Genomic DNA, 23177 nt, shown 5'->3' on the forward strand with positions numbered 1-23177 from the left:
ATAAGGACTTCCCATTCCATGATAATTTTACTATTTATACCCCACACATCTTTCTGTGTTGTCCAGCCACTCTGGCCGTCTTCCAACATATATAAAAACATAAGAAAACGTTTTTTAAAAAACCTAAAAAAAACCCTTCCCTATACAGGATTGCCTTCTGATGGCTTGGGGATTGGATAACTCCATACCCTCTAACATTTCTCCAATGAAAATAGGGACATCTTATGGAAAAGTGGGACACTCCAGGATGAAATCAGAAACTGGGATGGCTTCTCTAAATCAGGGTCTGTGGGTATAAAAGCATAATGAAACTTCAACCATTTAAAACTTCCCTATACATTACTGCTTTCAGATGTCTTCTGAAAGTCATATAGTTGTTTATCTCCTTGACATCTGACAGGTCGGTGTCCCACAGGGTGGGTGCCACTACCCAGAAGGCCCTCTGTCTGGTGACTTCACTTCTCACTGTGAGGGAACCGCCAGGAGGCCCTCGGAGCTAGAATACATTAAGCCATACAAAAATATGATTAAAGATTATGCCATTTCAGTAACTTACCTACAGATATCAACATATAATAACATGGTAAGCAACTTCTGTTTCCCTAAAGTCAGTCCTATATGATACAGAACAATCTTTCCCAGGCAATATGAACAAAACGTTTGCTTAAAGGAGAGTTGTCACTAATCCCAGCAACAAGGGACTCAAGATATCAGGTCCTCAGATGTTCATGTGGAGGGCATTCCAACAAAAACTGTACCAGGTCCTCTACCTTGAGGGCAATGTCTAGTCACCGCATTGGAAATTTCTGAAAGACCAATTGCACACAGCTGTAGAGATGGCAATCTCTTTAATAGGGTTTTCTCGTACATGGCCAGGGAATATTCTGCTTTTATTATTATTTTTAAAAAATATAATGGTGAACATGGAAACTCTAGGGAGTTGGAACAAGACCTACCCACTTTGGAAGAATGGCAGACGAAGGTGATGGACTATATGGGATTGGCAGAAATGACTGGCAGAATCCGGGACCTGGGAGAAGAGTCAGCGGAAGAAGATTGGAAGAAATTTAAAGACTACCTACAGAAATATTGTAAAATTAATGAATGTTAGAATGATGTTGGATAGAAATTAAGTGGTTTCCAGCTCTAATGCTTTAAGAGAATATGAAAAAAGGGTTAGAAACAGGTGAAAATTTAATAGTAAGGATTTGCTGAACCAACAATCTGAAGTGGAATACAAAAAAGGGAGGTATGAGGAGGTCCAGGAAACAAGCTAAAGGAAAATAAGCAATGGAAAATCTGTGTGTTTTTAATTATCTTTATTTTGTATTTTTGTTACTTTTTTTTTTTTATTGTATTATTATAAAAAATCTTAATAAATATTCTATAAAAAAAAGAAACTCTAGGGAGTTGGAGGTGCAGAATGTAAAGTTATTAAATAAATAACCTGGAAGGGATTGCACAAATGTCCTGCAAGTCCAAAGTGAGCCCCCAAATTGGCCCTAAATGCAATCTCATATGGAAAATCATGTCTGCAAAGAGCCATGGCTAGGGAACAATTTGGGTGGGGGGAGCTCCAAAAATCCCATGTACATCCATTTCCTTAAAAGTGCAAATGGGAACTGCATAATCACAATTTGTGAATGGTCAGGTGTGTTTTTCAAACACATTTTGGCCCTTCTGCTGAAGTTCGCCAGTGGAAGACTTGCAGCTAGCTCTTTGCAAGTTACAAAGACCAGCATCTTCTGGCATGCTCTAACTGTTTCTTCATGCCTTTTCTTAAGAATGTTTGGAGGCCAAAGGAATAAATGGAATGGGTTATGATGACTCTTTGCAGATAAAAGTTCCTAGATAAAAAAGATGTCAAACAAACAGCAATTTACAAATTATCCATGCAAATCAATCAAGAGTTAATCAGGAAATTCTAGTCATCAGCTGGATTCCAGTAACAGGTTTATTTTCTTGGCAACGGTATTTGGACAGAAATGGAGCTTGGACAATCTCCAAAGACATTCTTTCGCAACATGTCTGCGTGTTTACTTCAGCCAAACATTCAGTACAGCTTGCTCAAAAGCAAGTGTCCTAACACGGGGAGTGAGAAGTGATCTATGGCTCTAGGTGCTGCAGGTGAGAGGCAGGAGGCCCCAAGGGCATTTCAAGAGGTCTCTAATTCCTAAAAGGAGGTGCAGCAGTCAATGAATTCAGATCCAGCTTCATCACTTTACTGCATTGTGGTTTTTTAATTGGTGGAGACAGCAATGTAAAAATACCTTTATCAAGATCAGTCATTTTTCACAGAGGAGGATGAGTGTTTTCACGTTGCACAAATGCTGGACTCCTACTCCAGATGAGCCAAAAACATTTAAAGGGAAATATGTATGCAATGTGAATCCCCATCAATTTTGTTATAATGAACCAACACAGAAGGGTGTGACAAAATTATATTTTAGTGTGCTTTTACACAGGGCTTTTTTTCGCCCCAGCCGGAACTCTCTGGAAACTCAGTTTCAGCACCTCTTTTTCTAGAAAAATAGCACTGCTTTTACATGTGCCAGTGTCATTAGAGTTTTAAATTCCTTCCATATAGGTACTTCTCTTGAGGAGCTGTAGTTGAAGGCATCCTATGGAGCGAACCAAGGGTTTATCCACCTTACCTTTTGCACTGTATTTCTAAGCACAGGTCCAAGTGTTTTGGGCTCTATGCACGGGACAAGCGGGAGTGTGGATGAGACCCGAGTAAAAGAGATTCTGTGGCAAAAGTCTGGAAGAGACAGAACCTTAAGAGCACAAAAAGTATTTGTATATGGCTATATCATTAAAAAAAAAAAAAAACAAAGCAGATTGCAGCAATAAAGCCACACAATAAAACTATAAAAAGTTAAAAACAGACATATTTGATTGTTTTATTACATTGCATTTATGTAAAATCCACATAAAGGTAAAGGGACCCCCGACCATTAGGTCCAGTAATGACCAACTCTGGGGTTGCGGTGCTCATCTCACTTTATTGGCCGAGGGAGCCGGCGTACAGCTTCCGGGTCATGTGGCCAGCATGACTAAGCCGCTTCTGGCGAACCAGAGTGGCACATGGAAACGCCGTTTACCTTCCCGCTGGAGCGGTACCTATTTATCTACTTGCACTTTGACGTGCTTTCAAACTGCTAGGTTGGCCGGGACCGAGCAACAGGAGCTCACCCCATTGTGGGGATTCGAACCGCCGACCTTCTGATCGGCAAGTCCTAGGCTCTGTAGTTTAACCCAGAGCACCACCCACATCCCTTAAAATCCACATACATTTGTATAATCAAGGCAGGTTATTGACTGATCATAGAACCACTAAATTGCAGAGTTGGAAGGGACCCTTTGGGTCATCTAGTCCAACACCCTGCAATGCAGGAATATGCAGCTGTCCCACATAGGGATCAAACCTGCAGCCAGGGCATTATCAGCAGGACTCTCTAACCAGCCGAGCAATCCAGGTTGTGTGATTGTTACATGCTATTCGCCTTTGCACCAGTTCTTGGCTGCGAGTTCCACTGGAGGCCCTGACTTAAAAAAACAACAGCACCTCAATTGAACATGTATAAAAGCATGTAATATAAAAGCATACAACATAAAATGTTGTAACAGGTTACACCATAGCACTTGTGGTTGGATTCACCTGTTAGCAGAGGCCCGCACAAGGATTTCTGCTAGCCCAGGGGGTTTTCCCCATCCCCATTCCTCCCCTGGCACCCTCCAACAGGCTGGGGGAAGGCAGGTTTGGGAGAAGAGAACAGTTGTTCTGTCTGGGAAGCTGAAATGTTTGCACTGATGGAACAATTGCCATAAGGCTACACTGAATTCCCTGCAAAGACACTGTTTGTTGAAATAAGGTGGCCCTGGAGTTGTTTATGTATCTTGCACAATATTGCAGTGGGTATCCTAGCTTCAAGATTCCCGGAACCGGGTCATGGACTGGGAGCATTAACCCGTCCTTTGTTAGCCTTCCCACTATGGGACAGGGAAAGAGATATTTCTAAAGGAGATGCAGATCAGAGTGTCATAGCAAATAATGCGCTGACATCATGATAAAGTCACGAGCAAGTGACCTTTGATTGCTAAAAGGGGATGGCTGTGCTTTTGATTAGAGCTGGAGAAAGGAGAGGGGACATCAGAAATAGCTTATTGCATTTTGCAAAAAAAAAAAAACCAAAGCAGAGGAATTTGCACCTTTTAGAAAAAGAGAAGCAGTCCAGGTCAGCACCCTTCATGTGACTGGTGTTGGCATATCTATATTTACGGGATTGCCTCCCCTGGTATGCCTCTCAGAGGACCTTAAGGTCCATGAATAACCATAGTAGAGGTCCCGGGCCCTAAGGAAATCAGATCCTCCACCAGGGCCAGGGCCTTCTCAGTGATGGCTCCGACCTGGTGGAATGCTCTGTCCCATGAGACCAGGGCCCTTCAGGATTTAACCTCCTTCCATCGGGCCTGTAAGACAGAGCTATTCCGCCTGCCCTTTAATTTGAATTCAGCCTGATCTTTTATTTCCCTTCCCTTCCCTCCCTCTCCCCTTTTATGAAGATCATCCTCTCTGAGACCCCACAGCTAATTCTCCCCTGGCCTCCTCCCTGGCCCAAGTAGGACTAATTCAGCCAGCTAGCCCTGGTGACTATCTAATGCTTATTAGATGGATTTCCCCCAAATTGATTTCTGAACTTTGAATTTTATTGTTATTCGTCTTTTTATACTGTATTTTATGCTGCTTCTACAATTAAGTGTTTTAAATTTGTTGTTAGCCGCCCTGAGCCCGGTTTTCTGAACCCGGAAGGGTGGGGTATGAATAAAAAATTATTATTATTAATTTATTATATCTGCATGTTTATGAATTGCGTGTAGACCAGGGGTCAGCAACCTTTTTCAGCACGGGACCAGTTCACTGTCCCCCAGACCTTACGGGGGGGCGGACTATATTTTTTGGGGGGGAAATGAACAAATTCCTATGCCCGACAAATAACCCAGAGATGCATTTTAAATAAAAAAACACATTCTACTCATGTAAAAACATGCTGATTCCCGGACCATCTGCAGTCCGGATTTAGACGGCGATTGGGCAGGATCCGGCCCCCAGGCCTTAGTTTGCCTACCCATGGTGTATTTGCTTCAGGTTAGTTTATTCATACATGAATTTCTCTACATTTACCACCATGCCTAGCTATCGCTTCACATGCCCTCTGCATCTCCTCTGGTCATTTGCAAAGTAGGTCCCTCATTTGCATATGGAGTTGGTCACTTTTCCTTCTCTTTTAAGAAAAATGCTTTTCCTTATCCCTCCATCACAGGGAAGGGAAATGCCAGCTTCTGAAATTTCAGAGAACAAGGCCAAGAGTGTTTCCAGAGAAAAGCTAAACAAACAGTTCTAATCAACAGCAGGGGGTGGGTGGGAACGGTGAGCCCTTTCAGATAACAGGGAAATCCCCTCATAAGTTACCAAACTGGGGGAAAACACAACATTTCCTTCTCACATAAGTACTCATGCTCTGAAACCTTTTGGACTCGAGCCTTCGTTGACAGCCGCGTCCATTCTTGCAAACCCCGTGACACAGATTAGTCACTATGAAAAGACACTGTACTCAGTTGTGAAGTTAAGCATTTTCAAACTCTGGGTGTAAGAGTCTTATTGTGGGGAGAGGTTTGGCTCTCTTGAGGTGATAATGCATTCCTTCCTTTTATTTGCACTTTTCTACCACAGCAACAAAAAAGATCTCAGCCCAAAGTAGCTTCCGACAAAGGAAACAGGAATGCATTTCGAAACCAAACAGCGCAAAATCCATTTCAGAAAAACAGCGAACCAAGACAGCAGCAAATATAATAACATAAAAAACACATTTCAGTTTTATAAATATAGCAGTGTTATAAACAACATCCGACAGCAAAAATAACAAGGGAGCTCTACAGTTTCACCTCGTTCCTAGAAAAATCCCTCGCAATCCCACTCCTGCGACATTTTATAAGCCTTCTCAGGGTGGGGTGGAGAGGGGTGTTGTACCAGAAAACATCCCGCCCCCATGATGTTGCTCTCTTCTGGAGTTATATTACAGACCTATACTTAAAAAGGCTTTGTAAACTTTCTGAAGGATCGGCCTGGGCATGTGTATTACTTTACAAAAGGCTCCTCTGATCTTGTCAATAGACTAACCCATTCATGTGAGTAGGGCCTTGCCCTGTCAGAACAACCTGGATGCATTTTATGGCATTAATATACACACAGCCCATGTGTTGCCTTTGTTAAGAACTTAGCAGGGAAGAGGAGGAGAAAACTGGCTGCCCATGTCATTGCTTTTGGCTCCATCGGAAGGTCAGCAGTTCGAATCCCCGCGATGGGATGAGCTCCTGTTGCTCGGTCCCTGCTCCTGCCAACCTAGCATTTCGAAAGCACGTCAAAGTGCAAGTAGATAAATAGGTACTGCTCTGGCGGAAAAGTAAATGGCGTTTCCGTGATCTGCTCTGGTTCGCCAGAAGCGGCTTAGTCCTGCTGGCCACATGACCCGGAAGCTGTACGCTGCCTCCCTTGGCCAATAAAGCGAGATGAGCACTGCAACCCCAGAGTTGGCCACAACTGGACCTAATGGTCAGGGATCCCTTTACCTTTACCTTTTATACCAGTCCAACCCTGTTGACATCATTGCTCTCTATCACCCCCCGCCCCACAATCTTTCCCACAGGCATTTTATGACATGATTGACACCTCTGAATCAGTTTTCTTCTTCTTCCTTTTCCTGGTATGCCCAGCCAGGTTCCTTGCATAGCTCAAAGTCTCTAAGCTGAGGCCGCCGCCACCTTTTATTTCAATTTATATGGCCCCAAATGATTAGGTTCTCTTGGCGGTTTAGAAACATCAAATGTATACAAACACATCTAAAACTCTACACAACAAAACGGCAAAACCAGTTATAAAAATCAAAGTAGCGAGGACCATCTAAAATCAGTGTAAGTACTCAGATAGCTCTGTGGGTAGAGCATGAGGCTCTTCATTTCAGAGTTGTGGGTTTGAGCATTTCAGGGGTTGGGCTAGATGAATGACCCTCAAGGTCCCTTCCAACTCTACAATTCTGTGGTTCCAAGGTACAACAATTGAAAACCAACGTAAAAGTAGCAAAGGGAAAACTGGTTCTGTTTAGACATAACACTACAAACCATAGCATACCCTCCAACGTTTCTCCAATGAAAATAGAGACATCCCTTTCCATAATGATAATTTTGATATTTATATCCCACACATCTTTCTGAGTTGCCCCAGCCACTGTGGGCAGCTTCCAACATATATAAAATTTTTTTAAAAACAACAACCCTTCCCTATACAGGATTGCCTTCAGACAGCTCGGGGTTCAGATTAACTTCATACCCTCCCACCTTTCTCCAATGAAAATAGGGACATCCTAAGGAAAAGTGGGACATTCTGGGATCAAATCAGAAACCAGGACGGCTTCTCTAAATCAGGGACGTCCCTGGAAAATAAGGACACTTGGAGGGTCTGCCATAGTGAATCTTTGGCCTGCATACTCACTTTTCCACTAGTACAACCACAAGGAGGAGACTGAAAATCTTTGCTTCCACTTTGAATTGACAAAACAGTTGCTGATATGTCACACGCACAAACTGTGGTTAGCCTTATCTGTGGTTTAGAAAAACAAACCAACTTTTGCTTATGATTCTTGCTGGCTTCCCTAAGCCTTACGTAACAAAAAGCACATTTCTTGGTTTGGGCAAAACTGGTATCTGTGGTTAGCTGAAAACAGAAGATGAAACTCCAGTCTTCTGCATGCAGGAGAAGAAACCCAGAAGCCCACAAGTCCCAGCCTTTATATACATAATCGAAACCATCGCTTTTCATGACATACAAGTCAGGTCAGAGTAACTCTAACAGCAACATGCCGTATATTATCAAATATTGACTCCACTTGTATGTCACAGTGCCCATTAGTACATACCAGATGCAAATCAGATACTGTCAAAATATATTATTTTCAAATGGTCTATAAATATCAGAGTCACCAGCTTCTGTAGAGCATTAACACCTGCAGTCGGATTTTGCAGATTTTGGGGAGCAATCTGGTTGCAGCTCTAATTTGGGTGAAGAGAATATTACAATCCTAGAACTGTAGAGTGGAGAGGTCATCAGTCCAACCCCTGGAATGCAGGGATCTCAACGAAAACATCCAAGACAGATGGCCAAAAGTCTGCATTTTTTAGCAACGCAGTTGTTGAGCCTTTCCCTTCCAAATTATTTGGACCATGTGCACAAACTCAAATTCTTATCTCACCACTGGTCCTGGGCCATTTAATTGAGCAAGCTCCCATGTTTTCCTTAAGAAAGCATTCCTAATAAAGAGGCACCTTCTTCCACACCTTGACTGCTGCCTGCTCCCAGCCTAAAGGTTGTTCAGGGTTGCTAAATAATTTTTAATTTAAATATTGCATTTATAAACTGCAATTTCTTATAAAATAATAGTGGAAGAAGCTCCGAAGCAGGGGACTTGAAGAGAGCAATATTGGCCTGAATATAAGCCTCACTTTTTTTCCGAATTCTGATCGTGAAAATTTAAAGTGCGGCTTAAATTCATGACCTTACAAAAATTGGCTTTTATGATATTACTATAGGATTTTCTTCTACATTTGCCATTTACAGATGTGAGTGCCTGTGGAATTTTAAGGGAGCTGCTTATATTAGGCTATTGTCTTTTTTTCTCTCCCCCTTCCCTGAATTTTAAAGGTGTGGCTTATTTGCAGGTGCAGCTTATATTCAGGCGAATACGGTAGTTGTTTCTGGGGAAGAAGCAGACATTGAGGAATACGGGGAAGGATAGGAACAGAGTCTTATTGAAGGGTATACAATTATTTAGATTTGATCTTGAATGCACACTTACACAGTCTAATGTGTCCTTCCCAAACTGTTGTATCAAATCTTTTAACACATGTTAGATCCCAGAATAAAGTCTCTCTCTATAAAAAACAGTGGTAAGAAACTCTGGATTCACCTGCATTTTCTCTCCTTCACAGAACCTTGGTTTCCTTTTATTCTACCAGAATCGGGCAGAATAAAATAGCTTCCTTGCTTGTAGACACATCTCCTGTTCTTTTCCCCTGCCATCTGTGAGAAAGCAAAACAAAATGTTCCAACTACTGCCTTGCTCCACCGCTGCTTACCGGCTCCATTCGATTCTCTCTCTTTCCCCTGCATTTCCTTGTAAGTGCACCATCTGTTCTAGCTCAGTTTTAAGTTTATCCCTGAAAGCAAATGGGCACTTTCCTACATGTCTACACATTTGTGGCCAGGGTGAGAAGGAGGATATTGTTGATTATGTATTACATTGTATCCTGTATACTTCCCCCTTTTGAAAGAGATTTTGAAAGGCTTTTGAAAGAGATTCTTCAGTGAGTTTCCTTTAAACAACAGGGTATCAATTTATAGAGATAAATATGTTGCCTGTAAGGTTTCTATGTTTGCTGCAGCTGCCCAAGAGATCAGGAAAAAAAGTTATTGAACTAAACAGGTCCAATGTAGGAATCACCTATATTACAATGCATTTGTCAACTTCATTGATTAATGTTTTTTTTTAGCAACCATCAGAAATTTGCAATTACATTTGACTATCTACCCCTGCCTCCCGTCTCTGTTGTTTCCCTGTGTCAAGTTGTTAGACCTGTGTTCCCATTCATGCACACTGATGGTGTGCTTTAAATGAATAAAAACTGAAAGAGCATTAGAAACATAAGGTGATTGGCAAAGAATTAACATGACACAACAGTAAGAAATCAATTCTTTATTTGGTACATGTACACTCCCCCCCCCCCTTTAAGGAGAAATTGAGCAAAAAACCTAAGGTGAACTTCAGGAGGGAAGGTGTCTTTCAAACACTGACTCAAACCCATCTCATGGGCTCCAGTTGACATCTCCATCGTTAAGTGTTACAACCGAAAGTCATCAGTGTGATAGAAAATTGAGTTAAGTCATTGCACAGGTCGTGGAATTCTTCGTCCTGGCATTCATCTTCATTTGGCCATTTCTCAATCCAGGTATCCTTGCTAATCATGTAGTTGAAACTGGAAAGGGGGAGAAGGGAAGATTTGAATCGGTACTCCACAGGTAAACTGGCTGACCTGAATGGAGTGGATGAATCCAGACACCAGCTATCAGCTGATGCAGATTGGTGACAGGAGCAAGCCAGCAGTTAAAGCTGGAGTTAACTCTTTACATGCAAGAACACAACCTGCACAGACTTGGTGGGGTGTCAGGTCTAATGGGCGCAGCAGCTCATCCCTAGTAGGTCTTGCCCCATGGATCAGTTGTCGAGACTGTCTCAGTGTCAATTTCACATCTATGCTGCCTATAATAAGCTGACAGGAGGGTCCGGAAAGCTTTCTAAGGGATTCGGTGGCAGTGGGAAAGGGTCACAATGATGAACTGTGAGTTATAGTGGCATGAAGTTCCACCAGAAAGTTAAAAATCAAAGAAGCGCAAATGCTTATAAACATGTTTATAATAAGTGGGACTGAAGGAATTGTTTCCCGATAGGCACTCCATGGACCTGATGGTGGAGGAAGCAGAGGATACGTTAAATAAATGAAATACATACTCAGTTTTGGTTTGCCACAGGTCACTGTTGAGGCTCCAGATTAGATAGTCCTTGTTCACCACCAGATCCAGAGATTCATTGCATCTCTTGTGGCTGATAAACCTGCGGGGCTTGGCTTCTGGGTTTGCATCACTCCCTAGGAATCAGACAAAACAGGCACACGTCTGCGCTTAAATGCTCTGTGTCTAAACGTTTTCTTTTTGCCTCTGAGCATTCCCTGCAAAAACATGCTCTCTGGTGCTCAAATGGATTCAACATCAATTTGGGTTTTCCAAGGATTGCTGTTGGGTCCAATTGAGCTTTAAAGAGTGAGTTTTCAAGGGGAAAGATCCGGAGGGCGTGGGAAGTGTTCCGACACAGAGCATTAAAGCATGGGCTGTGTCTGGAAAAAGTGGAGGAAAGATCAGTGTGGACACACCCCTATTGTGATCTGAGCCAAGATCCTATCTGAATGTTAAGTTTGGCTTATAAATATACATATATAAGGTCTTGTGGTAGTGTTACATTTTAATGTCAAAATGATTTGTAGTAATGTATGGGGGAGGTTTCTAAGTGGTGATGTCCCAACTTTGGACCTCCTTCATCCCAAGATACAACTGGTACCGATGCTGTTCAGCATTGGGTATCAAGTAAAGACCAAGTTATTACTCATCAGAAAAAGGTTTGTTATTCAATTTCAATTCAATTCAAAATCCTTTATTAGGCATAACACACCACACATTAACTAACAAGCATCATATACAGACTGTATAAAACACGGGCTCAGCAAACACAGTTTATCCCAGTCTTATTCTTAACTCCAAGAAATAAATCGATGAACATAGATAATATAATACAACATAGCAACATCACCTACCATTAAAAACCACTAAGTCTCTTTATCATGGCCCATTCTTTCTTCATGGACAGCACTTAAAAATTCAGCCACTATTAAAGTAATTTGGTCATCGCTGTCCGCCAGCAGGTCCTGAACAGTTGGTTGTGTGAAAATCTGTCTATTAAATTTTAGGGCCTCAAATAATTGTCCTCTGGCACAACTGCCAAAATCACAGGAAAAGAATATATGCTCCAGAGTATCGGGTTCCTGCTTTCTGCATTTGCAGAGACGCTCTGATTCTGGGATAGCTAAGTATCTTCCTCTCACTACCACCGAGGGAAACATGTTAAATCTGGCCAACATAAACAGCCTACACGATTCATGTTTCTTCAGATTTGTCATGTATCCCTTTTGGAAATCTCTACACAAAGGGAGATTTAAGTGGATAGGAGAGCAGGTGCTGTGCTTTGCAACCTCAAGCATGGCGAGAACACTTTTTTCTGTGAGAGCCTGATAATTTCCCATATATCTTTGGGATCAGAGATTTCAAAGTCAGTTAGAGTGAGCCCTATCGAATCCAGCTTTCTCCTACAAATCAATGATAGATTGTAGATTGCACTATCACTTAAAAGATCGTAAAGTAGAGAGTTAGGGGATAGGGCTCTATAATGAAGGAAGATCCAGTATTTCAAGGTCCTCAGCCATGCTCTTACTGACAAAGGCAATATTCCCAGCTCACAACATATTGTTTCATATTTTACAGAGTTTGCAAGTCCTAACAATGACCTCAGAAGGGATGCGGGTTTGTTATTCATAATCAGGGTGGATTGCATTTAATTCAAATCAATTTAAATCACTAGTCAGTAAGGCTTGATTTAAATCATTTTTTTTTTTTTACAAAAAGACATTGTTGCTGGTATAATCTTAATATTTTACAACCAGATGAAGGTTTCATTTTTGGAATAATAAATTATCAGAGTAGTTTTTACTGTTATATTTAAAAATTACTGATTTGGTTATAGTGCAAGGACTGCTGCCTTTCAGGGAAGTTTCTGAGGAACCTTGGGGTCCCATAACAACACAGACTGGATATCACTGGCTGAAAGCGAGTGTTTAAATCAAGAAATATTTTTATAAACAGCCCCTGCTTTTGTGTCCAAGGCATGTTTTTCTTCAGGAGGGAAATTCTTACCTGCTTTAATAATTTCCAGAACTTCCATGAAGTAGTTGTTATAATCATTTTCTTCTTCTATACGACTCAGCTTGGTTTTGTACACTTCAAAACAAAGACAGAGAAAAGTCATTAATTGATGGTTGCATGTTTTCCACATAAAAGGGTTAACAAGTCATTCAGCTTGTATTGTGTTTTTCATGAAGGTCCATGCCATGGGTAGGCAAACTAAGGCCCGGGGGCTGGATCCGGCCCGATCGCCTTCTCATTCCGGCCCACAGACCGTCCAGGAATCAGCGTGTTCTTACATGAGTAGAATGTGACCTTTTATTTAAAATGCATCTCTGTGTTATTTGTGGGGCATAGGAATTCGTTCATTCCCCCCCATATAGTCCGGCCCCCCACAAGGTCTGAGGGACAGTGGACCGGCCCCCTGCTGAAAAAGTTTGCTGACCTCTGGTCTAAGCTCCCATCAGTGGCACCTCATCAACAGGGCTGCTAACATTTCTGGAGAGACAGAAAATCTGTTTGCATTTTGGCGCCTGTATATACAGAGCCTCCTGATCGGTTCAGGTCTGATTCTAGAATACATAAGTTCTTTTGTGATAGATTGGAGACTCTACATACACCAACAAACTGTAATACAGTGTCCACAGTGCCTGTTTTCTGTGTTGTAGCAACTCACTATGTGGAGGGAAGCAGCCCGACCATGAGAAAATGCAAGGCAGCCACCCCCCAAGGGTTGCTAAGGTGCTGGTGGTCATTAACATGAAAACACATCCACTCCTGAATTTACAGGGCTCGGCAATCTAAACTTCAGTTACCATAATCCACTCCTGGCTTGCAGGCTGCTTCCATTCGTGCATCAACATCAACAGGGTTATCTGCATCATTCTGCAAGAAGCAGTTGTCTTCGGGAGAAGAGGAGAGAGACAAATAATTACAATAAAAACATCCCTTTCATTAAAAGTAGTCAGATCTCAAAAGCCTGCTGGAAGAAAAAGTTATTCACCTGCTGGCAAAAAGACATGAAGGAGAGAGCCTGTCTGGCTTCTCCAGGGAGGGAGTTCCCATGTCCGGAAGCAGCCACCAAGAAGGCCCTTCATCAAACTACTGAAGCATCAGTCCAAACCCATTATTAGTGATTTTGCCAAATCTTGTAAAGACCTGGTTTTTTTAACAGCAACCCCACCCCTCGCTATGGCACCTTAGATAATGGATACACCCTAGATTAATTCCTGTAATTCAGAAACCACAAATGTCGACAGGACCTTTGTTTCCATGCTGACCAACCTTCCCCACATCCCCAGAGCTGTGTTTGGGTGACTGGAAGCAGCATCTCTGCTTTGCCTTACCTTCTGCACACCGGCAAACTTCGCCATGGCATATCTTATCGAGGAGGCCACTCCCTTTGGAGGGATGGTAGAACTTGGTGCATTGCTCATCTGAAAGGAGGAATGAAAAGAGAGGTCCTTACTTCCACACTGACATGCCTGTGTGGCTCACCGATTTGATTCCCTGGTGGGGGGTTGATTCCATAATATAAGCCTTAGGAAATGCACAGAGCAGGAGTGGGTGACCCGTTTCTACCAAAAGGAATACTAGTGGCACATCACCCTGACTTAATTAATTAATTAATTAATAATATTTTATTTATACTCCGCCCTCCCCAGCCAGAGCTGGGCTCAGGGCGGCTAACACCAATAAAACTACAATAAACCATAATGGGGGGAGGCAAAAACAACAACAACCCAATTTATTAAAATATAGGTTGAAATACAATTTAAAATGCAGCATCATTTTAATAGTAGCCCAAAAATCAAAACCGTAAGGGGAGGGAAATATAAGAATCAGACTGATTCCAAACCAAAGGCCAGGTGGAACAGCTCTGTCTTGAAGGCCCTGTGGAAAGATGTCAAGTCCCGCAGGGCCCTAGTCTCTTGTGACAGAGCATTCCACCAAGTCGGGGCCAGTACTGAAAAGGCCCTGGCCCTAGTTGAGACCAATCTAACCACCTTGCGACTTGGGACCTCCAAAGTGTTGTTATTTGTGGACCTTAAGGCCCTCCGCGGGGCATACCAGGAGAGGCGGTCCCGTAGGGAAACCCATCAAGAGGGCTACTTTTCTACTGTACAACCAGCTACATAAAATATGTTATCCCCCTTTTTTAACAGGAAGACACTCCAATGAAAATTTCTGTTACTATATATCTTATATGGCTGTGTGTGTGTGTGTGTGTGTGTGTGTGTGTGTGTTAGTTATATGGACCTTTCAAGATGTTCTGTATCTGTAATGCCTAATAAAGGTTTGGAGAGAAAGAAAGAAAGAAAGAAAGAAAGAAAGAAAGAAAGAAAGAAAGAAAGAAAGAAAGAAAGAAAGAAAGAAAGAAAGAAAGAAGTATTCTGCCTTTCTTATGTGCACCGTGGGTGGGTTAGTGGTAGAGAAGAGGAAACTAGGAGCCAGGCCACCCTGGTTTTGTTCACTGCCCTTGGAAGGAAATTATATCTGGCTGCTTAGGGCAGGAATGTTGCTGAGCTGAGTGCTACTTGTGGGCCTCTGCTCTCTTGTCATTTGCCTTTTGTTCTCAGAATCCTTACTCCTATTTGGCTGGGTTCTACTATGCCGAGACCACTGGAAGAGCTGCATGTCATGTTCAGGGAATCCAGCTTGTGTTTTATGTCCTTCAGTTCAGCAAAGCCGAGAGTAGTTTCAGACTAAGTTTAAGGTCACTATCCTTCATGTAAAGTGTACATTTTGCACTAAAAAACTAGTAAAGGACCCCTGGACCGTTAAGTCCAGTCAAAGGAGACTATGGGGTTGCGGCGCTCATCTCGCTTTCAGGCCAAGGGAGCCAGCATTTGTCCACAGACAGCTTTCTGGGCCATGTGGCCAGCACAACTAAACCGCTTCTGGCACAATGGAAAACAGAGCACATGGAAACACAGTTTAGCTTCCTGCTGTGGCGGTGCCTGTTTATCTACTTGCACTTTGGCATGCTTTCGAACTGCTAGGTTGGCAGGAGCTGGGACAGAGCAACGGGAGCTCACCCCACCCGGATTCAAACCGCCGACCTTCTGATCGGCAAGCCCATTTTACACTACGGTAGCCATTACCTAGATTATAATAGCTGTACACCTTGACAGATCCTGGCTGAATGAGACCTACTTCAAAATATTTGTAAGCTTTAAATTGCCAACATTCCTCCTCCGTGTGAGAAACCTAGGATGGGAAAACAAAAGAGAAAACAAGTCTTTGGGTGCCAGCCTTTAAATGGTTACTCTCAGCTATGCCAGTTAATCCCAGAACCTCTCCTGCAAGTATTTACCTTGTCCAGATAGATGATGAGGTTCCCTTTTTCAGACACGGCGTCGTTGATGTCAAACTTGGAGATGTATCTGTCGACTCCCTCAGAGAGCTGAACACAGAATGAGAACAATTGAATCATTGGCACCAAGGGTTGGAGTTAACCCAAGCATGCAACCCCTCAGGGGTAGAGCATTTCATCTAGAGGAAATTTGGAGGTGCCAGGCTTCAGATAGGCATCTGAAGGATTTCAGAGAGCCAGTGTGGTGTAGTGGTTAAGAGCAGTAGACCCGTAATCTGGTGAACCAGGTTCGCATCTCCGCTCCTCCACATGCAGCTGCTGGGTGACCTTGGGCCAGTCACACTTCTCTGAAGTCTCTCAGCCCCACTCACCTCACAGAGTGTTTGTTGTGGGGGAGGAAGGGAAAGGAGAATGTTAGTCGCTTTGAGACTCCTTTGGGAAGTGATAAAGCGGGATATCAAATCCAAACTGCTCTTCTCCTTTCAAAAGAGGCAGAATGAATTTTCACACAGCTAGAGAAATTTGTTGGGGAAATTCCACAGAACTCTCAGTCATGCTTGCCAGGGCAGGGGCAATATCGAAGTTCCTGTATCTGTGATTGATAAGGTTCCCAACATCCCTCAGGGAGCTTTTGCCCATCCTTGAGCCGTTTCCCCTTGATCTCTTGCAGCCCATGGCTGCTAAATTTAACTGTGCCCCTTTAAATGAAGGAACTGCTCTCAGCAAAGGTAAGACTTGCTAGGAACAGAGGCAGAGCTGCAGCTCCCATTTGAGCCTCAGTCTCAGGATAACTCCTGCTAAAGTAACCTCTGCTCTAGTAAGGATCCAGACTGAACTGTACAAGGACACTAATACAAATCATAAAGAAAAACAGATAATAAAAAGATGCCAATTTTGGCCAGGGTCACATTTGCGCAGACCCCTGTCTTCAAGGAACTGATAGGAAACAGGCACCTCTGATGCATCTAGCCTAGTAAGCTGCTGTTTCATAGCAGGATAACTGGTGGCGCACAGATGATAAATCCTATTCCATTCTCTCTGGATATCTGTTTAAAGTTTTTCACTGACTGTAGTGATTTTTCCGGTGCAATATCCTCAAAGAACAACTTGAGCAGTTGGTTTCAGCATCACTTACCCTCTTGAGATCTTCTGTGTCAGGTGCAAAACCAGTAAGCATGGAGACATCAATGATCGACATTGTGGCATCAACTTTACCAAGATACCTAGAATCAGTGATAGAGGAAAAAAGACACCAAAATGAATTTCATAGTTTAAAAATAGGTTTGGCTTCAGTTCTGTCGGCTTCCCATATTAATGTTATTGCAATAAGCCAATTCTCAGGGTTTTAGGTTTCAACACTGAGAACCGGAGAGGATGAAGGGAAGTACAATGTGATCAACTTGGTTAATGCACAACACCTTGAAAGGATTTAGAATGACAGCTTCCCACAACCTCCCAAACAATAAATCAGTTGGCATCCTAACAGTTTAAAACTGAATACAGGCAGCAGAAGTGAAAATATACGATCACCATGAACTTAACCCCTGTCCAGAAGTCTGGGCAAAGAGGTGTGCCTTTACCTCCTGTCTAAATGAAAATACAGTGGTACCTCAGTTTTCAAACGTAATCCATTCCAGAAGGCCATTTGAGTTCTGAAACGTTTAAAAACCAAAAACTCAACACGGAAGCTTCAATACGGAAAAATAAATATGGAAAACTCAGTACGGAAGCCGCATGGCATGTTTGACTTCCGAGGCGTGTTCAAAAACCGAAGCGTTCACTTCTGGGCTTACGCCATTTGAAAACCAAAATGTTTGTCAACGTAGATGTTCAAAAACCGAGGTAACACTGTATTGTAAAAGCAAGGTGTGCCTCACAAGGAAGGCTTTTTCAGTGCTGCAGGGAGTCTACTGAAGTTTCTAAATAATAAGATTTTAAGTCACAGTAGGTTATTCATCAACTTTTTGAAATAGGGCAACCTTACATTACACAGCTGCATAAAAACAAACCTCACTCCTCATCCCTCAGTCATATCTGGCAAGTCCACCTTTTTTAAAAAAAGAAGAAGAAAGGGCACACATATAGCTGAAAGAACACCTTTTCCCACACCAGTGTGTGTGTTTGTTTAGATCTCCAAAGGAAGTCCACTTGGAGGCAGATTTTTGGAGTGAAGTTTGCAGTGCAAGCGGCCCAGAGGGAGACTTTAAGAGTCAAAATATCCCCAACTCTTGAAGCATTCAGACAAAGGTGAGTAAGCTATTTTTCATGCTAAGCCACCTTTGATGTTTCTCCTGGTTGTTCCTCTGAATCAGGGGTCAGCAAACTTTTTCAGGAGAGGGCCGGTCCACTGTCCTTCAGACCTTGTGGGGGGGCCGGACCCACCACCTCCCGAAAGCGTCCCCCTCCCAAAAGGCCGCCCCGCCTATGCCACTCACACCGCAGCTGATGCTGCCTCGTCTTCGACAGCGTTGGCATCCTCTGTCTTGGAGCTTCCTGCAGCCAATCAGAAGCCATGCCAGCATCGCTGCCTGCCCAGAAGCATCCACGGCTTTTGATTGGCTGCAGGAGCTTCAGAAGCCATGCTGTGTCGCAGAAGTCAGCCTCCGCGCAGCAAGGCCTCTACGCTGTGCCTGTTTAGCGCGGGGACTGACCAAGTGGGCGGCAGGGTCCGCAAGGTTTGCGGGCCGGATTAACGAGCCCGGTGGGCTGTATCCGGCCCGCGGGCCTTAGTTTGACGACCTCTGCTCTGGAATGTTCAGTGATGACAACGTATGTCTCTATTGAAAGCCCTCAATTCTCACCTGGTGCAGATTTTGATCCTGACCGCACCCTTGGCTCCCTTTGCCTGCTTGCTACCTTGAAATTGGGGGAAAGAGAAAAGAATTAGTCACTTTGTAAAATTCCAGTGTCAATCTTATGTGTTTTGAAGAAGAGCTAACTGGCTGGGTTGTCCATTTATGAAAAAGGGATTCGTCCATACCTGCCATTGCTGGCCCCTTCCGGAAGGATGCCATGCCCATGTTTAAACCAGGTGTGGGGACGTGTGGCATTCCAGATGTTGTTGGACCACAACCCTTCACCCCTGAGTCCTGGCCATGCTGCCTGGGACTGACGAGCCATGGAGTCCAACAACTTGCCTCATCTAAATTCCCAACCCGCATAATTGATCACAAGACATGGTGTATGCACACCATTTGAATGGCAATGCCCAGAAACTTGGGGGGGGGGGGCTGGCCTCCTCAAATATTTTACAGGGGAGGAAATGCCTTTTCTCTAGCAAACCTAAGCCCACCATTCATACTTACTCAGCTGGACATTTTCAACAGAAACTTGCAGAGAAAAACTTTTGCACTGCTCTGCGCTCTCCTGTAGCTTTGCATTATACACTGTCACAATGGTCATAATCGCTTTTCCTTTACCAGATGCTTTCACAATGAAATCTTTATTGAGCTTGGTCTGAAAAAACAAAAAGAGTCAGTGTGCCTTTGGTTTGATTCTCTCTTGACACATTCAACTTTATTGATTGCTATTACTGTTTTATTAAGTTGTAGTAGAGGTGAGATATAACACTATGACGCAAGCAAACAGATGGCAAATCCACATTTTTTGTGATTATAAAGTCCTCATAAAAAATTATTCTCCATTCACCAGTGGCTAAACACTGCAAGGCAGCATACCAAAGCATTATTTGGTCAGTTTGCATTTCTTCGTACAGAAAGTATTGATCTCATGTGTAGAAGTCTTTCCTATTCGAATTAATTCAAGAGGGTTCTGGAAGCTTCTGTGTGTGGAAGAAACAAGCAGAAGGTTCATGATGTTTGGGATATTCCTTCAGAAAAGCTCAGTACACCTGGTTTAAACTGGTTCTGTTATCTCTTTCAGTCAAGGTCATGCTGACTATAATAAGAGACCAGAAGGAGCCGGGGTTTCACTTTCTCTTTCTATCTCTCCTTTCCTTCTGGTGTGGTGTTTAGTACATAGTGTTAAGGTTTAGTCTTATTATAAGTTATTGTAAGTTTAAGTTAAGTCTGCTGCAACTGGATTTCTTACGGACAGAGCCAGTCCTGAATGTATTGGGATTTGTGACCATTATGCTCATTTGCCTTCAGTAGCAGTAAAGATCTGCTGGATGAAATACAATTGCCTCTGGTCTATTTTTTGGGAATCCTGCGATGTGTTTAAGTTTTTACTCTGCTAACTATACATTGGAATCTGCTCTGGATCAACAGTGAGTAGAATTCCATGACATATTTAGCGATGGTTGTCCATTTATTTAAGTTGGCATTAAGTCAGATATGGTGTTGAGGGCACTTCAACATGACATTGTAGAAAGTAGTTTCGGCCTACCCTGGCATTTTATATTGTTGTGTTTGTGTTTCATTGACATTTTTTGTTTGGCCGCACTCCTCCTCTCAGCTCTTGTAACAAGCCAAGTTCAAAATCTAGCTACAGAGTAATAAATATTGATTTCCAGAGGGGGAAATAACAAGTAAAATATCATTCGTTCAAAGGAAAGCTGTACCTCTGCTGATCGTACTAAGAGTGCGCTGTCGTAGTCAATAGGGAAAGTAATCATCTCTCGACGTCCTGGCAGTTTAATAGAAACTGCCAGCTGTATCTCCTTATGGGTAGGGATGTCGATCTCATACTGGGCAAGAGCTTGGAATACCATGACAGTTGCCTGAAACGGGAGGAAGAAGATGGAGTTCAATGAGTTCAGCTTGCAGTCAGCGCCAGCCCGACCATGAGCTGGGATGAGACAGCCACCTCAGGCAGTGGAACCCAAGAGGTGGTGCCCCATGGGCACCTCACCTGCCCTGCCATCTCCACTGGCAGCAGAGAAGCAGTGGCAGCATTGGCAGCTTCGGGTGAGATGTTGCCGAGATTTTGCAAGACCTCTGCCATTGCCCCTGCGACCAAGATAAGGGAGGCTTCAGCAGCAGGGCAGTTGTGGTGGGTCAGCACCTGCTTGCAGTGGCTATCTAGACAGGGACCTTAGCATAAAGGAAATGAAAGTTCACCAGCAGAGGTCACCTGGAAACTGGAGCACACTCAGAGCAGCTCTGTGTTTAGGCAGCAGGTGCGTTTAATGCATGCGCACCAATGTGATGCTGCTGCTTCTTGCAGTAAGCATGTGGAACATGAATGCCATCAAGGCATGTATCTGATACTTTAAATATCCACATATTTAAATCCTGTGGGTGAGGGTAGATTAGATACAGTGGTGCCCCGCAAGACGAATGCCTCGCAAAACGAAAAACGCGCAAGACGAAAGGGTTTTTCAGTTTTTGCGTCGCTTCGCAAGACGAATTTCCCTATGGGCTTGCTTCGCAAGACGAAAACGTCTTGCGAGTTTGTTCACTTTTTTCTTAAAGCCGCTTGAAGAGGCGCAGTTGCGACGGACCGTGCTTCGCAAGACGAAAAGACTCACGGAACGAATTGATTTCGTCTTGCGAGGCACCACTGAATATGACACAGGAGGTCTGTGAACAGGATCTCCTACAAAGTTATTAATATCCGTTATGAGAGGCCCTGATTCAGTTTGGAGCCATTCCTTAACTGCACCACTTTTCAGATAAAAATCACCCCCTGTAAGCTATTATTTGCCCTGCTGATCAAAACATGTGGGTAGCTCTACGATAAAGGGGATAAGGAGGAAGCCTTATCCCTGCCCCTCCTCTGCTGTAAAGCATCGTCTCCTAAGTAGTGGGGTAGCAGAGCTGGGCAGGGGTTCACCTCTGGCAACCAATGCACTCCTTTGGTTTCAGATAATACAGGGGCAGACAAGTCTAAAAAGCCTGAGACAAAAAAATTTCATGGCCCTCTAGCGGCTATGGTGGCTCCTTTACCAGAAGTAATGAATTTAGCGTTAACTCTGGAAATGCATACTCAATTCTGAGCAAACTAAGCCTCCTAGATCAAAATCTACATTAGGGTAATGTCAGAGGACTGCCATCGGAACAGGGGAGCGAGGCAGGGGGACCTTTGGGATACAGAGAGCCTCCAAAGCTCCTGAGAAGCAGTTCCTCCTCCAGCGGTGGGAAAAGCCACACCTCCAGTGGAGAAGAGAGGGAAGGGGCCAGCCAAGTGAGGAGAGGGCTCAAGGATGCTGCTGAGAGCCCCAGCACCTCACCTCACCAGGCTGGCCAGGAGGGACGCACGCCCCTTCCGTCACCCAGCTTACACAAAGGCGTGAAACGCAAGGAGGGGAGAAGGAGGTTTCGGGTGCCGAAGTTCTTACGTTGGGGGAGAAGCCGGAAGGGGCCACTCCCGGATTCTGCAAGTGACTAAGACAGACATGAACTTGGTAGATCTGCACTGTAAGTAGTTTGCACAATAAAACCTGTAAAAGACAGGTCAGAGTCCTACCTGGTTACGCACAAGCAACCACCATCAACATCTGACAGGTAAGTAAAAAGACCGACTGGGGGGTTGCAGCACTCATCTCACTTTATTGGCCGAGGGAGCCAGCTTACAGCTTCCGGGTCATGTAGCCAGCATGACTAAGCTGCTTCTGGCAAACCAGAGCGGCGCACAGAAATGCCATTTACCTTCCTGCCGGAGTGGTACCTATTTATCTACTTGCACTTTGACGTGCTTTCGAACTGCCAGGTTGGCAGGAAGCAACAAAGACAAACATGGAAAGTAGCTGCAGTTGAACATGTAATTTGGCCATCAGCCACACCTAGTTTTTCCTGAAGTGATTAACCAGTGCCTGAACTGTAGCACCATCTACTGATTGGGGTGGGTACGGGGGTACATGGCTATATGTGGAGCCCTCCCCTCCCCACATTTAAGATATTAACATGCCAAACTTAAAGGCTATGGTGGAAGCTGAACACATTAGTTTTCAAAGTGTAGGGAATTGTTTTGTAGGGAGGTCACCCCACCAGCAATCTAAAGTGGTGTAGCCCAGATGCAGGCTGATCACTTCACTCAAAACTAGGTGCAAATGCAGGCTACAGTTCAGTTTTTAAGCAGAAGGGGAATAAAGCAAACAATCACCTGGGTTTGTCCATATGTCCCACCATAATGCTTCTGCTTTGTCAGCCATTTGACTATGGGACCAACAGCATCAAACTTCCTCATTTTCAGCAAGGCCAGCAGAGCATAGGAGGTGCCTTCGATGTTGTAGGTGTGAGCCTTATATTCCTCCCAGCGATTCTTACCTAAATACCAGCAATGAAACAGATCCTCGTTAAGCAGATCCTGATGGGCGGATGAGCTCAATGTCCTAAGGACCCA

The 23177-nt window shown here is 43.7% G+C and overlaps 1 protein-coding gene and 1 long non-coding RNA gene across 3 annotated transcripts in view; both read right to left on the minus strand.

Annotated features, from left to right (window-relative positions):
* Positions 1-299: 299 nt before the first annotated feature.
* Positions 300-6326, minus strand: LOC309360394. The gene is made up of 3 exons (XR_014164096.1): positions 6182-6326; positions 2655-5343; positions 300-496 (listed from the first exon to the last, which is right to left on the minus strand). It is a non-coding gene; the product is annotated as an uncharacterized lncRNA (long non-coding RNA).
* Positions 6327-9791: 3465 nt separating this feature from the next.
* Positions 9792-23177, minus strand: part of LOC309359736 (A.superbus venom factor 1-like) — a 56414-nt gene continuing 43028 nt past the window's right edge. The window contains exons 29-40 of one of the 2 annotated variants that reach the window (XM_081893697.1): positions 22938-23101; positions 20455-20613; positions 19238-19388; positions 18734-18788; positions 17068-17155; positions 15933-16022; positions 15721-15826; positions 13963-14052; positions 13432-13518; positions 12629-12712; positions 10620-10755; positions 9792-10086 (exon numbers count right to left, since the gene is read on the minus strand). In XM_081893697.1, the coding sequence (XP_081749823.1) occupies positions 9945-10086; positions 10620-10755; positions 12629-12712; positions 13432-13518; positions 13963-14052; positions 15721-15826; positions 15933-16022; positions 17068-17155; positions 18734-18788; positions 19238-19388; positions 20455-20613; positions 22938-23101 (1352 nt within the window). In that variant the 3' untranslated portion in view covers positions 9792-9944. The remainder of the gene's footprint in view (positions 10087-10619; positions 10756-12628; positions 12713-13431; positions 13519-13962; positions 14053-15720; positions 15827-15932; positions 16023-17067; positions 17156-18733; positions 18789-19237; positions 19389-20454; positions 20614-22937; positions 23102-23177) is intronic. The other variant, XM_081893698.1, reaches the window with a different exon arrangement.

This window comes from Podarcis melisellensis (assembly GCF_964234715.1).
Source record: "Podarcis melisellensis genome assembly, chromosome: 17".
NCBI lineage: Eukaryota > Metazoa > Chordata > Lepidosauria > Squamata > Lacertidae > Podarcis > Podarcis melisellensis.